Here is a 16,750-nt window from a genome sequence, read left to right on the forward strand (position 1 = left end):
GTGTCTTGCTGTAAGTGAATTACTGGTGGGTTGCGTTGGTCCTCCCACTGCTGACATCTCCCAAAGCTTTAGTTGGAGAGGTGTGTGCCCTTGCTTGCCCTGTGGCCAGACCACGAAGGTACTAAGTGAGGTTAGTAGAGGAGCTGTCAGACTTCCAGGTCTTCCGGCTTCATATAGGCTGACCCCTAGTTGAGCTGTTGCGGGTTTTAATAAATCATTCAACATTTGGCCTCGTTCCTAGGTGCAAAATGATACACACATGTCTTTTGGAATTATGCTTGATACCAAATGAAGGAAAAAACTCCAAGCTTGGTTTACAAATTGCACTTGCTCACAGGGGAAAGAAGATCATGATACCTTGAATGAATGTTAAAAAACTGACTCTAGTAGGAAAATAGAAAGAGGTCTCTAGAAAAGGCTGGGTCAAAAAGAGCCAGAAGACGTAAATGTCTATTTAAAAATTGGTAAAAAATGAGCCTCCCTCAGAAAGTACCATTAAAACTCTGGTGGCTTGGAATCAAGGGAGGGGCACGTCCATGTTTTTAAGGTAATAAAGTCTCATATATTTTCTCGCGCAGGCCCAGTTTAACCGAGCAAACCTCTAAATTCACGTCATATTTAAGGTGGTTCTTAGACATTCATTTTTCCATCAGAACCGAATGCCCTTTATCTCTAAGATTCTATTCTAAAACCAAACTGGCAGGTTATGTGTTTGTTAGTTCTGTGTAACTTAGGCATTTGTGAAACCTATGTTCTATGTCTTAAACCTCCCGCTTCTCAGAAAATGAGGAATTTAGTCGCTGTGCTTCCAGTTCAGTGATACGGAAGAACTTCTTTAGGAGGTGTGTGCTTAGCGCCTTTGGAACCTGTGGCTCCTGCGTAGGCTCCTCTGGAGCGCCCTTATCGAAGGGAACTCGGCATGGCTGGCAGCAGGGCTTGGAAAGCCTCCTTTGGATATGGAGACACCCACATTAGTTAAACCACAGGGTGCCATTCAGGAGAGGGTTTTCAGGGGAAAGGGTAACCAGAGATGCTGTATGGCCCTAAAACTACTTATCTTCTTCATTGTGCTTTCAAGGCACCAGGCTCATCGAGCTAATACTCTGGGGGGAGGGTTGCAGTGGTAGTAAGAACTGGTAGGAAGGGCTTCAGCTGCTAAGGAAGGAAAGAGGAAGCTGCCGTACAAGCTCCTGGTCTGTGTGTGGGTCCTGGTCCGTGGATGAAGGGAGAGTGGCGCCCCGAGTGGGGGAAGGGTTCTATCCAGAGGGCAGCTTGATTGACCTCGCAGCAGTGAGCTGACTAAGCCTAACGTTATCGTTCGTGGTGGCACAGAAACGGGCAGCAACATGCTTATAAACTGATTTAGCCCTGAGCTGGAACAAGGTTAGGCACACAAGGCTAAGCACAGGTTATTCAGACATCATGTAACTGCTGAAATGTATGAGTCTCTTCCAGGGAAAATTCACACGGCCGCCATCATGAGGGACTGTTCTCCAGTAGTATGATTACGTGGGTCAGCAATGCCAGTTTACTTTTCCACTTATCCATATATCAGCTGTTTCACTTTGAGCAAGTTGCTTCTATCTCCTTCTTTATTTCCTTTTTTGCAAAAGGTTAATAAGCCTATCCACCTCATAGGGCTATTTAGGGTTAAACGAATTAACACGAAGGATGGTTGGCATAGTATCTGGCACATATTAAGTGTCAGTAAACACTGGCCTTACTGAATGGGTATTTAGCAAGTAGACAGGTTTGCTGCTTCCTACCTTTCTGGTCTTACACATGCCATTCTCTCCTCCCTTGCTTTCTGAGCTCAAGCCACATTGACTCCCCCTACCTCCCCCCAGTAAGCCATGCCTCTCCCACCTCAGGACCTTTGCATATGCTGCTTCTTCCACCTGGAACACCACCACTGTCTTTTCTCAACAATAACTTTCTTGGAGGACACCCTCCCTGAATACCCCACTACCTGGCCCCCCCCCACCCCAACCTTGTTCACATTTTTGAAGTATTTGTGGGGTGACTGTATTACTAATTTCTTTTCCAGTAGACTATAAGCTCCATAAACACTCAGAGTACCCTAGCTGAGTGTCATACAGTAAATACTGGTTGCATGATGCTGTGCTGGCTTCTTACACAGCGTCCTTGAGCACAAAGGTGGTTATGATTCCTCAGGGTTGAAACTGTTAAATCAGACCCATGAGGTTTTGGGGTGGCAGTTTAGGAGGAAGACTAAATGCATAATTTTATTTAATCCTTATATAGTTTTGACTCTGATGAGGCCTAGGGAGTTTCATTTGGCTTTTGAGGATTTTCGCAAGACTCACTAAATTGGCTAAGCAAGTTTAACTCTGGACTAGCCCCATTAAAGTAAGGGTCATTAATTCCCCATTTTTCATTTTAAAAAGATGCTGAGTGCACCGAGGTCAGTGCTCTGCCATTGAAAAGCAAAACCATGTTACAGGCAAATCACATGCCCCTCTGGACTGTGCCCTTTCAGGATTAGTTGCAACTGGAAGCTAAAGAAAAATGGATCATTTAAGCAGAAAACCCATTTGAATGAAAACTCAAAGAACCACACTTTGGTTTTTAACTGCTTTAGGGAACTCACCAAAATTGAAGACAATAGCATTTGACATGAGAATTCTTGCATCTTATCTTTGTTTTAGTGATTTCTTTTTAATTAGATCCACAAAAATCCTAAAATGCTGAAAACAACTGGGAAACAAAAATAAAAGTCTGACCTGAAATTGCTTATGGGAGAACTGTACTTGCTTCCTTGGTTTTGGGCAATTTTGCTAACAAGTAACCTGCAACCTATTTCTTCTGAAGGCTACAAGTAGATAATTATTTGGTTAATTTTCATCCTTCAGTTTAAGATACTAATTAGTTCTTCAACTAGTATTCCTTAGGGTGATGAGTAAAGTCCTACATCATTGCACTTGTGATTTTTGCTATTTGGGATCCTCTCATTTCATTTAAAAGATGAAAAGCTTAATTTGCACCCAATTCCTGTATTTTTATGTGTTGTCATGTGTTCTTGCTAAAAGAGAATATTCTTCAATTTAGAGTTCAAAGGGAACTGAGTGACATGCCTATCACATCGAAGCGATTTCCTTTATTGTAATCATGACCATGTTGCAAATATTAACATAACTTGAACACACTTTGAATTACTTCTTGAGAAATAGGTGGAGGCATAGGGATGAGAGTTAAAGGGTTTGGTATCAGGCAGATGTGAATTCAAATTACATCTCTGTACTCACCTGGGCAAGGTTCTTAATCTGAGTCTAAAACATTATTAATACCACTTGCCTTGCAGAACTATCTTAAGGGTTTTTTGAGATGACAAAGTCTATTGTTTAGTACATAAATACCTGATACTCTGTATCAGTGCTGTTCAACAGAAATATACTGTGAGCTGCATACGTAATTTAAAATTTTCTAGTGGGTATATTAAAAATTTAAAAGGAAAAATAATTATAATTTTGTATTTTCTTTTTTTTTTTTTTAAAGATTTATTTATTTATTTAATTCCCCCCCACCCCTGGTTGTCTGTTCTTGGTGTCTATTTGCTGCATCTTGTTTCTTTGTCCGCTTCTGTTGTCATCAGCGGCATGGGAAGTGTGGGCGGCGCCATTCCTGGGCAGGCTGCTCTTTCTTTTCACGCTGGGCGGCTTTCCTCACGGGCGCACTCCTTGCGCGTGGGGCTCCCCCACGCGGGGGACACCCTTGCGTGGCATGGCACTCCTTGCGCGCATCAGCACTGCGCATGGCCAGCTCCACACGGGTCAAGGAGGCCCGGGGTTTGAACCGCGGACCTCCCATATGGTAGACGGATGCCCTAACCACTGGGCCAAAGTCCGTTTCCCTGTATTTTCTTTAACCCAATAATGTTACCATTTTCGACATGCATAAAATCAGAGATATTTCACATAAAAAAAGTCTTTGAAGTCCAGCATCTTCTACATTCATAGAACATCTCCATTTGAAGGACCATTTCAAGTGTTTAATAATTACATACGGCTAGTGGCCACTGTATTGGACAGCATTCTTCTAGATGATCAGTACATTCTCACCTCCTTCCCTTTGTATTTTAGAAACAGTTAAAACTTCAGACTTCCTGCTGCCCTGGTATGGAGCTGGTTGACTGGCTGCTTTGGAGAACCAGAAATGTGCATTCATGGCTCCTAAATTTATTTAGCTGTGAGAAAAACCACCATTAGCTCAATGCCTAGAAAAGTGCAGGTGCCAGTGGTCAGCTGAGTTTTAGCTGCCTTAAAGAATGTATTTCTAGATATTAAAAGTGGACATTAAAATTAAACAGTGCTACAAAAACCAAATGAGGAAAAAACTTTTGAAAAATAAATCCAGAGTTACCAAAATCAGTGGGTTTTAAACACGGGCTTCATGCACCTTTGGAGGGAATCCAAAAATGGTTTTGGGGGACACAAAAAGCCCTGAAATTGTGTGTTATTCTATGTATGTTTCTCTGTAGAGACAATCTACAGAAAATCTGTGAAGAGAACTTCCATCAGATTCTTAAATGGAAATAACATTTACAAGGCGGGAGCAGTAGATGGGCCCACTGGTTACAGTGGACCTTCTGTTTCTAGGGGAGCTAGGATTTTATGGCAGCCAGAGAGGTTGTAAATGTTCTGTTGTCACAATTACCCAGGAAAATTAGAAATTCTTGCATCATGAGGCACCTGGGGACTCAGATTCATTGAAGAAATAGAGGATTCATGTCTTGTGGCTTATGCTCAGTCCAAGGCATCCACTGGTGAAACGTTTTTACTTTGTGGCTGAAGGTGCAGTTGAATGCACCTAAGTTAATTGCACACGAGGGCTCTCTCCTAAGTCTGTGCTGAAGAAGTTACGGGCCCAGGTGTTGGGTTCCTAAATCAAATCCCAGTTTTTGTTTTTAAGGAGGTACCAGGAATTGAACCCAGGACCATGTACATGGGAAGCGGGTGCTCAACCACTGAGCTACATCCATTCCCCAGTGAGAGTTGGGTTTTTTGTTTTTAGTAGGTATGGAGATCAAACCCAGGACCTTGTATGTGGGAAGCAGATGCTCAACCACTTGAGCTACATCTGCTCCCTGCAGTTTGGTTTTTAAAGTGCTGCATTTCCTTGCCTTCCTGGAGTCTCCTGCTCACTAGTAAAGTGGTGATTTCTAGGATTCTTCAGATTTTTTAGAAGAGTTGATTTAGTAAACTAGATTTAGGAAACCTTGTATAACATTGCAAGTCATGGCCAAGTATGTCTAAATGATGAAGTGATCTTAAAAATCAGTTCAAACAGAAGGCTCTGGACTGGATCTGAATGCGTATTTTTGTAGTCCCTCTTCCCTTTCACAAGTGACAAAGGCCATCCTCCACATGGTGACACATGGGGAATTCTGGCCAGAAAACTTCCTGGTTGACTCTGACTTCATTTTGACTGTTTAGGCTGGAGTTCATCCTTCCTGAAGGCACGTGTGCCCCTTTGGGGCAAGAGGAGGAAAGCTATTTCCCCACAGACACCCGTGTGCTCACGTATGCCTCGTAGCAATTTATAATCCATCTAACTGGTGTCTGTTCTCTGTGAAATATAACCTAGGAAGGCAGGGTGTGCAGTAAGGGTGCTGGAGATGGGGATCAGATGCTGCTGGAAGTGGCACTGGGATAGTAGTGGAGAACCATGGCCATAACAGTCCACCTTTTGCAAAATCTTCACTTTGGAGGGTTAATAGGATAATATAGCAGACAATTTTATCAACAGTCCCTTGTTTTGGAAGAGGTAGGGAACAGACATTTTAATAGTCAAGATTAAGAATTTCAGTGTCTTATTTTTGTTAAGTTGTTCTCTTCCAAGGGTAACTACTAACTAGTTTGACAACTCTGGCCCCCAAAGTGGTTTTGGGCTGGAAAAGGGTCTGTGGGAGGAACCTATGGCTGAGATGCCAAATCACCTGGTCATTTCAATCAAAATTTCAGGCAGGTCAGTGGGTAAACCAGATGTCTGGCATCTGGCAACTGAAAATGACACCCTTACTAATCCTATTTTTGATTTTTCAGTAGCTATTACAGCAGTAATTGGTTTAAACACTATAATCAAGGGCTAATTTGTAGCAAATTCCATTATTTAGGGTCCTGGGGGTTACTGTAGTCTGAAAGATATCTGCCTGAAGCCCACCCACTACGGTGAGCCCTGTTACTCTTTGACAACTTGCCTGATTCACAGATGCATCTTAGAAATTGAAAGGTGATCTCATCACCCAGTTATTAGTTATTACCGACAGGCAGTAAGGGTTAGGCTGAAGCAGTGACCTGGATTCCCTTTCTGCCCTGATAGGTTTTGGTTTCCATATCCGACAGTGCGTTCCGGGCAGAAGGTAAACAACCAAGGGAAAAAACACACATTGCAAAAGGCTTTTATTTTTGTAGGCACCACTGCAAAATGAGTAATCACTTCAAAACATACCAAATAGAAAATAATTTATTTTAACTTCATTTTACTTAACATTTGTAACTAATCATGATTCTGTGAGCTTTTTTGTAAGTCTGTATCTTCAAATCTACAAAGCAAAGGTTTACTACAATGAGCACTTAAAATTCCACACACCGTCTCCATCGACAACTTTCCTGTACATGCAAATTCTTCCAACGGGCTGGGCTGCAATATTTGCAAACATGCTTTAAACTTCGGTAAAGCTGCATGATCTTTTGTTTTCTGTAAAAACCTTTACACTCTCTTGGGAACCTTAAACCAGAAAAATGCTTCAATGTATATCCTGATTCTAAACACTGCTGGTCTGGTTATGGGTATTAAATCATTAACCAAAGTGTTTGGTGGTTTTGATTTGAAACCTTGACCTAAATAATACATCAACGGTCATGAGTACCGAACACAATCTGTAAAGTAACAGTATAAAATAGGATTCCATTAAAAAATACATATTGGCAGTCATATTTGTGTTTTAGGCAGGAAAAAAGCATGTTTAACTTTTTCATATGAATATAGCTTAAACAAATTATTCTGTGAAAGTATGCTTGATAAAAGATTTTTTTTTTGAAATTTAAACACTTTATGTAAAAGGTAACAAGTAAAAAAGTACAACTGCTATTTGAAAAAAACACTATTTGTTAATATTGCCTTCCAGGATAGCAAGGGTGGCTTTTCTCCCGTTAAAATAGAGCTATGACACCCAGGGTTGCCGAGTTCGCAAACTTCAACTATAAACAGGAGGACTGTAATTTATCTTATATACAAAAACTTGCCGCATTGAACGAGGCAGGAATTTCTACCCCACCGGTAGTGTTTATGTACATACTGCAGAAGGGAAAATCACACCGTAGTCACCGACAAGAACGAGTTGTATACCCTCGTGCCGTCTGGCGACTTCGTGCCGTGGGTCAGGAGTTCCTGGATGGTCATCCAATTATCGAAGATCTTTTTGTTCCTCTTCTTCATCATCTTCTTGTGGCTCAGTTCGATGATGTTCACCTCCCGCCTGTCGTCGGCGCCTTGCTGCTCCCTCAGGCAATCCAGCCTGCTCTGCATCATGAACTCGCGCCTCCGCCGCTGCTCCTTGGCCCTCACCAGGTGCTGCTTCCTCTCCTCCTTGCTCCAGTACCGCCCCATCTTCATCTCGCTGATGGCGTCGTCGTCCGTGGTCATGCCGCTGCGCTCCTCCCGGATCTTCAGGGCGCGCTCGCGCAGCAGCCGGTCCCTCACGGGCCTCTTGGTGATGTAGCGGGTGCCGTCGCTCCGGACCTTCACCTTCCACTCCATGCGCGGCTCCGCCGGGCCGGCCGAGGTCAGGTCCTTGCACATGCTCACCAGGCTCATCTGGCTCTGGGCGTACTCCACGGCCGACTTCTGCTGGATCAGCTGCATGTAGCTCTGGTAGTGCTGGGCGTGGGCCGGGATGTGGGCGTGCTTGTAGGGAGAGCGCGCGAGGCAGGCGCCGCCCGGCTGCGCACCCGGCGTGGGGCTCCCGCTCCCGTCGCTGCCCTTCCGCTCCTTGCCCTCCGGGGAGTGGCAGAGGTCGAGCTCTTTAGGGGACGCGCCGTAGGCGGGAGGGCCGACCTCCGGGTCTTCCGTGATGGACAGCAGGTGCCGCGGGGGCGCCCCGTACGCCTCGGCGGAGCCCGCGGCCCCCTCGCTGCCGCCCTCGGCGACCCTCCTCAAGGAGTTGTCGGGCGAGATCTCCAGGGTCAGGGGCGTGCTCCGGCAGCTCTCCCCCGTGTTGTAGGCACTCGAGCTGTCTTTGTCGGACTTCTCGGGCAGTTCGGTGATGTCCGAGAGCTCGTGCCTGCGGACGTCGATGCTGGTGTTGTAGTTCCGGAAGCCGCTGTTGTGCAGCATCCAGGACTCCCGGTACTGCTCCTTGAGCTGCTGCATCTTGTGCGCGCGCACGATGCTCAAGCACTCCAGCTCGATGCTGCGCAGCTCCTCGTTGAGCAGCTCCAGCTCCTTGTCCACGCTCTCGGGCTCGCTCTTGCTCGCGTCCAGGGGGCTGCTGGGGTAGTAGAGGCTGTAGGGGCTGGTGCTCTTCACCTGGCACTTGAGCTCCAGCAGCTCCCGGAAGCGCTCGCACTCGTCCAGGGGGATGCCCAGGTAGTCGGCGTCGGCGCAGTCGGCCGAGATGAAGGACTCGTTGCTGAAGGGCAGGTCGCCGCTGCCCAGGGTGTCCTGGCTGCAGGTCAGCTTCCTCTGGCCCGCCAGCGGGGTGGAGGACGCCGCGGGCTCGTCACCGTTGTTCTCCTGCTCCGAGCTCTCGTCGTTGCGGGTGCTTTCGTCGGTCCGTCCCACCCCGCTGTCCTTCTCGTGCTGGTTGGAGAGGATGGTGGCTGTGTCTGTGGTGCCACCATCCTCGTCATGCTTCTTCTAATAACAGAAAATGACAGGGCCAGTTACACACGGTGGATCTGTCACTGCAGGACAAGCGTTTCTGCATGGGGCAGGCTCTACCTTCCTAAGCCCGGGCAGCAGCATATGATGTTAGGACAGGGCCTGGAGCTGGCCACATCTACCTCTAACTGCCTAGAGAACTTCACCCTGAGTTTTCTCAGCTGAAAAGTGAGGATAGTAAAAGTTACCTTACCTCAGTGAATGACTGCAAGGTATTACGTGCTACCTAAGGCCCCGGACTGCTACCTGCTTCCCACATTCTGGTTTACTTAAGGCACTCAATACATGGACTCTCGTGGCTCTGACCACAGTGACATAGTACGGAGATATAGCGCCACAGGCAGCTCAGGGTAAATGGAGGGAGCTGCTTTGCTTTCAAAAATGTGACTATTTTCACAGCCCTGCGTTAATGCTGGCACAGCTGTCCCTTGGCCTGATTGCTCAACTTTCAAGGTCAGCTTTCAAGGTCAGAGCAGCACTCTTTCAGGCAGGGAGGGGATCCGCTTGAATTTCATTCGTGCTCAGCTAGAGAAGCCCTTACGTGGTTCTCTTCTGATCCCTGAGCATCATGAACGGAGACGGAGGCCACCGGGGCGGGGTTACCTGCTGCAGCACGCTCGCCGTGAACTGCATGGCCTGGTGGTGCTGCTCCTCGAGCATGTCCATGTGCAAGTCGTCCAGAAAGTCGTTTCTGTCATCGTCCATCCAGCCCTCATCCAGCTGGGGGAGAAGCAGCAGTCGATAAAACCTCCAAAGTTTCCTTTTGCTCTCTTTTTAATTTTTTTTTTTTAAAGAAAGGATGTTACCTTGGGGAATTATTTCTAAGGCTCTGTCCAGGAGTGTCAAAATGCAATCTGACCCATGGTTTTGCTATACATCAGAAAATTGACCCGTCCTCACATTAGAGAACTCTGACCCCACCCCAAGTCCTGGAAGTCTCTAGTGTCTTTATCCACTGACCTACATTCAGTGAGGTGAGCCTCCCGTGTTGGAGGGGCGGCTAGATCAAGCAGCGCCTCCTGCTTGCCAGCCCATGTACGAGTTAGCAGGCCCAACTAGAACAACTAGAAACCGCTGTTAGCATGGAAAGAGCTCTTTCTGACATAAAAGAACAAGGTCTACTAACTAGCTATTTGTCTTGGACAAGGCCTATCCCTTTTATCAGGCTCTTATCTTTATTGACAAAGAACAAACTAGTTTGTGGGTGAGCAAACTACAGCCCATGGGCCAAATCGGCTTGCTGCCCATTTTTGTTTAGGAAAAAAAAAAGGTTTTATTGAAATACATATATGCCCATTCATTTGTATCTTGCCACTGGCTGTTTCTGCGCTGTCATGGCAGAGTTTAGCAGTTGTGACAGACACAGCATGGCCCGTGAAGTGAAAAATATTTGTTATCTGGCTTTTAAAAAATGTTTGCTGACCCCTGGGCTAGGTACTTCTCAAGTTCTCGTCTTGCTCTTGATGCTAGCATCTGCTATTGGAAACAAGACCCACACTCATCTAGATGACCTGAGAGTCTGTCAGGCCCGGCGAAGGAAAATATGTTGGTGGTCACAACCCCTGGCTGTATTTTCCATGCTGTTTTATTCTTCCCCTTTTTCTTTCTTACCATCCCTGTTTCAATGAACTCACTGGGTCTGCAGTATAAAGGCCAAGATAGAAGCCTGTGCCATCCCAAACGGCTCAATCATAAAAATGGACTCTAAGTCACAGCAAGTTAGATGACCTCTCCAGGGTCCAGTTTCATAACTCAGGAAGGGCTCTGCAGGGCCAGGGACTTGGCGTCTGATTTTTGTCTGCATGAAGCGGACTTACCTGGAGTTCAGGCCTTGCAATAAGCAAGGAAAAGTTCTTGTTTTCTTCACTAGTTAGAAGAGCCACGGCTTCTTCGCGGTTTTGTACTTCTATCCCATTAATCTTAAAAAAAAAAAAAAGGTGGACAATAGCTTAATGCGACTGTGCAAGTCATTGTAGATTGTCTCAGGCCTGTGTTTCTGTCACTCACAGCTGGACCATGAAACATCCAGGTGGTCTGAAAAGAATGCTGGTATACCCACAGAGGGCCTTGTTCACACCTCTGAGAGTGCCTGGGTTTGGTTTAAGAGGCAACTTTAACCAGGGGACTGTTATACAGGGGCCACGGCGCTGTGAAGAGGGAACGTCCAGGCCACTCGCGCAGACAGAGCTGAGGTGGGTGTGGATGGAATACACTGCAGCACCATGCCGTGATTTTAGACAATATGGGAGAACAGCAGCTGTGGTTCTGATGTCAATATTATGGACCTTGAAGGCAGGGGAGGGAATCAAATTATCCACAGTGTTTTGTGTCTCCAGTTCTACACTAGCGTCTTCAGGTGACAAAGAAGATCAAGTGGGAGGGTGACTCACTCATGATCACACCTGCAGGATTTCCATACAGAAATCCTGAGCTCTGAGCTCTGCCTGTCCACGGGAGACAGTGATGGCTCTGCTGAGTTGGATGATGAGCCTCCCACCTGGCCGTTTTGACTCCTTATGCCTGTGAGCCAGCAGGCAGCCAAAGGGGTGACTCTCCTAGCTGGAGTAGTCAATTCTGCTTAACAAGAGGAAGTGGGGTTGCTGCTACATGAGGAAGGTAAGAGGGAGGATGTCTGGAACCCAGGGGAGTCTTGGGGTGCTTCTTAGCACTCCATGCCCCATATTAGAAATATCCAGGCCCCATAGTAGAGCCTTCAGGGCAGATGATTTGGGCTACTCCGCTCAGAACCCTGGGCAGCTGCACTTCTGTTTGAGGCCCAGGAATTGGGGAAGAGGCAGTGGAAGAAGGAAGTAAAAAATTTTCAGGGTGACATAAGCGCCATGGATTAGAAATGAGTAGATACAAGTGAGAAGAGACAGAAAGCTAAGCCTAGTGAGACTCGATGAACCAAAGAGGGCAGAATCTGAAATTCTGTGACATTATAAAGACTGTAGAAAGAAGTAGTCTTGTTTTAACCAGAAGGAACAACAGGGCTTGAGGTGAAGAAACTACCCTTGTAAATGATTCTATCTAATGGTCAAATGTCAAGCCGTTACATTTAAAAGACTGTTCAATCAATTTTGCTACATTTGCCAAAGATGTTCCCATCTTAGGGGCAAGACCAAACCTGAAATACTTGGTCCAAAACTAATCCTTCAGAAAAATCTAAAATGAGAGTTACTCTGGTTCAGAAGATGCAAACTTGGCCTGATTTGACCCACCAATGTATTGCCCTTAGTCCAAACAGAACTCAAGAAGATTAGATGGTCTGGTTCCATCGACTGGGGCAGCTGCCCTCTTTAGATGGGGCATTTACTCTCCAGTTTGCCTTAGTCCTTATCACTCCCTGTTGCTTATCTCCCCAAGCTTTCCTCATTCATTATTTCAACTTGTCTGGCTTCAATGCCCATCTAAGTTTGGGGTTTCTTTCCTTTAACCTCTTCTGCATTTTCAGCCCCACAGCCATCATTAGAACCCATCTATTCTTATGCAGTGCCTACCTGGATAATGCGATCTCCTTCTCGGATGCGCCCGTCCTTAGCCGCAATGCTGTTAGGGTCAATCTGAAACACACGGGGACATCTCAGCACCTACCCAGACATGCGTGAACATAAACAGCAGCGATTTCCAGCAGCTGTCTCTAGCAGGAGTCATGTTCATCCCTCTGCTTTCATTTTGCACAGAATTAAACAAGTCTTGGTGTCATGCAAGGAGAGGCAATATGGATTGCTCTGTTTCCAAGCTCTTGCCAGGCCAGCCTTTGGATCCTTGCGTGGCCACCCCGGGTGGCAGCAGGCTGCACAGGCCCGGCTGGCCAGTGGGGGATGGAGGAGCCCAGCTGAGTTTTGTCGCACACGCAGTAATTAAAAGCCAATCAGTGCCAGGGCACAGGTTAAAGGGTGCCCTTCATTAAGCTGATTATCAACCACACCTTGATTATTTTGTACAAAACACTTATTTTATTGTGGGAAATAACTTAAAAATGACATATAATTGAGTCATATGGGATTGAGTATGGGAGGGGCACCCCAAAATGCAATAACCATGGGTCAACTTAAATGTGGTGGATGAAGTAAATCCAAAGGGATAATTAAGTCAATTAGACACCTCTGTTCATGTATCCCTAAGAGAAAACAGATTCTTTTCTTGGAAAACCTGGGTTTCTCTGCTTGTGTGGACGGGCATGCATTGTAGAGTATCCCTACTGAAATTAGTATGTCCTCTACATTTAGAAAGATCAGAACAGTCTCCATCTCTGTATACTGATATGGCATTTACCTTGTATGAATTCAACTATACATACCCAATCAAAAGAAAAAAATAGAGGGAAAGAAATACTTTAAAAAAGTGTAAGTGATTCCATCTACCATTCCACTCAATGACCATGAGATGGGAAATGTAAATCTGCTGTATCCTCAGGGATGCACACGCAAAACCTTGCAGACGTCTCCATTTTATGGCCGATTTGCAGGCTTCGCAAGGGTAATTCTGCCTTATGTGCTGACTTGAGTGCTTAACCCTCACGTAGGCTGTAACTCCATTGAGTGTGATGAACAGAGCAAAGTCATTTGTCTGTGTCTTTCCAAAGCCTTCTAGACGAGTCAGAGTTAACGCTGGTTAGCATAGAAAGGGGAAAAACATTATCCTTTCGGTCTGCTATGACAGTTAGAAAAATCAGCATTCGTACCTCGCTTATATAAATGCCAATGTCCTCTTCGTCGTCCGTCCGGTAGCACACTGTGAGGCCCAGCTTGTCCTGGCTGTTCATTCTGTAGAGGTCTACTTCCTAGACAAAGAAAGGGCACTCCCAGTGAGACTCCAGCAGGCGCTGAGAGCTGAGAGGATGTCAAATGCTGGAAAAACATTTTGTTTAAATGATGAACTGGATCTCTTTGCATTCAACTGTGGAGAGCCGGTTAACTTACTAAACAGAAGTGATTATGGATATGGAATCAATGCCCAGGGCATTTCTGACCTTTCAGTCAATATGAAGTCATTTTGAAAATAGTTATTTTATCGATCCCCCAAAAGAAAAATTACCCATATTTCATTTCGTGTCAAGACATCTGGGGCAGGGCATCTTAGAAAGCATTCTTTCAGAGTCTCTCACAAACAAGAATATTTCCACACCCGAAACCATCCAGCCATAAGTGTTTCCAATGTGTTTGGTTAGATTATTTACATTGCATTCCCTTAATATTCCCAGTAATAGAACTCGCAAGCAAATCGCACACAAACCGATTCAAGAAAGGAGGGTAAGGCAATAGTGTACAACTAATGCTTACCACAACAGCTGTGATATTTACAGTTGAGAAATTAGTTCCAGCCTCTATTACACAAGTTAAATAAAAGCAAAGCAAGTCCAAATGTGAGACATGAGTACAGCGACCACCCTTGTACTTGCTGTTTGGTCTGCACTTGACAATGAAGTTAGAACTCTGAGAATTGTTGGAGCCTTGGAAGGAAGTTCTGGGGTTCTCTGCAAGTGTTAACTGGCCAAGTCACCCTCTCCACTCAGGTTGCTGAGGACACATGCAAGTTTTTAGCAGTAAGCTGCAGGCCTATTTCAAGGACCCAGGCAACATTAAGTTCTCCCCCAGATCACTGGGTCTGGTTGGGACAGTGTTAGCTGCTCATCATTCAGAAGGATGGGGGGGCTTTGAGACTGGATCGTCATGCCACCGTCTCTGGGGCCAGTTCCAAGTGGACTCTCTGGAGTTCTTCTTGGATGGCGGTAGGGACACAGCTTTTTGTGGTGAAGCAGAATGGTTATGTCACAGGTATTTCTTGGGCTCTTCTCAGTGAAACACCAACACCATGAGCACACTGCAGGGAGGAGAAGAGCAGGTGCAAAGGCCCTGGTGCAAGAATGGGCTGATTTTGTAAGAACCAAGGATGCAGCCAGCATGGCCAAAGAACCAATGGCTTAGGTAAGCCTAAGTGTGGTGAGGTATGGGGGTGAGGTCAGGCCACGCAGGGCCCTGAAGACCTATGTGAAGAGTTTGGATTTATTTCAACATTACGGCAAGTCATCTAAAAACTTTAACTGAGGACTGCCATGATCATGATCTTATTTACTATTTCCAGTGGTCTGAGTGGCTGATGTTTGGAATATAATATGGTGGAGAAGAGCAAGGACTCTGAAAACAGGTGGACCTGTGTTCTGCTCCCAACTTCTCTTTTTTTTAGCAACTTGATCATAAGTTTGAGCTGAGATTCTATTTCTGCACTAGCTTCCTCAGGCAGGGTGTGAACTCAGTGTGATGATGCATACAGCACTCTTAGCACAGTGCTTGGCCCAGAGAAGATGCCGGAATTATGTGCAGTTATGTCTATTTGCCTGAAGTCACAAGAAACTTTTACATGACCCCTCCATATGATTTCTTCATTTTATTTTCTGAACATTGATATGCTAATTAATTCAATGACATACTAATTATAGCTTTAGCAATATGACAAATTCTCACCAAGACCCCACTATTTTCTGATAATTCAGTTGAATTGGATGGAAATTATTTTTCTCATTTTATGAGAAACATACTAAGCAGAGTAATAGAAGGAACATGAGCTTTAAGGGTCATCTTTAACCAGGAGGGCCAAACGCCAAGTATTTTCAGAATACCCAATTTGCATACCTCTAATATGCTAGTCACAAATCATCACCAAGTATTTCTCTTAGGTTACACTTCATTTGAGAACCGGTAAACAAAGACTCCTCTTGGTTTTGGCACTTCCTCGCCATTAGTTGGAATCAATGAAATTTCAGTATAACTTGTTGAGGTCCAACTGCACAATTGCAGTCCAAATGCTGCAGCAGCATGCTATCACTGCAGGAGCGGGTGCTGGACTGGGTCCCCGTGCAAACGAACAGAGGGAGAGATGATTGGAAAGCCTTTTCTGAATGACTGGCCCCCAAGGTGAACGTCTCTTAAGAAAATACAGAACACGTTGGTCTTTATACCAACACCACCCAAAGTGTGGCTGTGATGAGATAATTAGGGAAATCGGGGCAAGTGCTTAGAAACTTCTACAGCAGTTGGACATTGTCACAATAACCAAGGGCACAGTTAGTGGAGCTGTCACAGTGGACAAGGTCTGTAGGCCAGTTCAGGTACTGCTGAACTTGTGCTGTGAGGCAGGCACAGTAGAACCACGTGTTGGTCTGCAACCGAATGGAAATTAAACAGATCCATCAAACTGGTCCCTGTGGTCCTGCACTTCAGAGAGTCTGAGAAGTAACACATCTAGAGTTGTGCTCCTTGTGAGAGCTCAGGGAAGTGAACTCATGACTTGGAAAAGAACAGCTAAATGGACTGGGATGTTGAAGTAGGAAGAAAGACTCTTTAAGGGATAAGCTGAAGGTCTGTGACATAGAAAAGGACACAGTTTGGCCTAGTAACAACAGGTAGGTGGCCAGGGATCCAAAGGGATTAGTATATGATTTTGAATAAAATCTAACTCGATTTTTTTGGCCAATACTTGGAATGATATAGATCTGGAGAACTGTTAGGCTATGAAAGTAGACATTAGTGTTGGTATTGGTGGGATGATTTTTGTGTGTGTACTTTCCCCTTCTCAATTTGCCAATTTCCTCCAACAAATGTGTATTACCTTTATAACGGAGGGGAAAACTTTCTTAGAACAAAATGTCAGGGCAAACGAAGTCATCCTAAAACATTTTCTGTTTTAAAATATTTTCACTGGAGTCACTGATACCTGAATCTCTCATGCTTTCCTTATTTAAGTACTTTTTATACATTCCCATTACCCCCGCATCTTTAGAAAATTAGTAGCAGATTCTCTTTTTTCTTTTTTTGAGGTACCAGGGATTGAACGCAGGACCTTACGT

At 45.3% G+C, this 16,750-nt stretch overlaps 1 protein-coding gene across 1 annotated transcript in view; it reads right to left on the reverse strand.

Annotated features, from left to right (window-relative positions):
- Positions 1-6,465: 6,465 nt before the first annotated feature.
- The window catches only part of PDZRN3 (PDZ domain containing ring finger 3), a 240,348-nt gene continuing 230,063 nt past the window's right edge, over positions 6,466-16,750 (reverse strand). Inside the window, exons 6-10 of the mRNA XM_058288725.1 lie at positions 13,589-13,687; positions 12,402-12,464; positions 10,719-10,820; positions 9,505-9,621; positions 6,466-8,877 (exon numbers count right to left, since the gene is read on the reverse strand). Of these exons, the coding sequence (XP_058144708.1) occupies positions 7,333-8,877; positions 9,505-9,621; positions 10,719-10,820; positions 12,402-12,464; positions 13,589-13,687 (1,926 nt within the window). The 3' untranslated portion in view covers positions 6,466-7,332. The remainder of the gene's footprint in view (positions 8,878-9,504; positions 9,622-10,718; positions 10,821-12,401; positions 12,465-13,588; positions 13,688-16,750) is intronic.

Source organism: Dasypus novemcinctus, chromosome 26 (genome assembly GCF_030445035.2).
Source record: "Dasypus novemcinctus isolate mDasNov1 chromosome 26, mDasNov1.1.hap2, whole genome shotgun sequence".
NCBI classification, from domain to species: domain Eukaryota; kingdom Metazoa; phylum Chordata; class Mammalia; order Cingulata; family Dasypodidae; genus Dasypus; species Dasypus novemcinctus.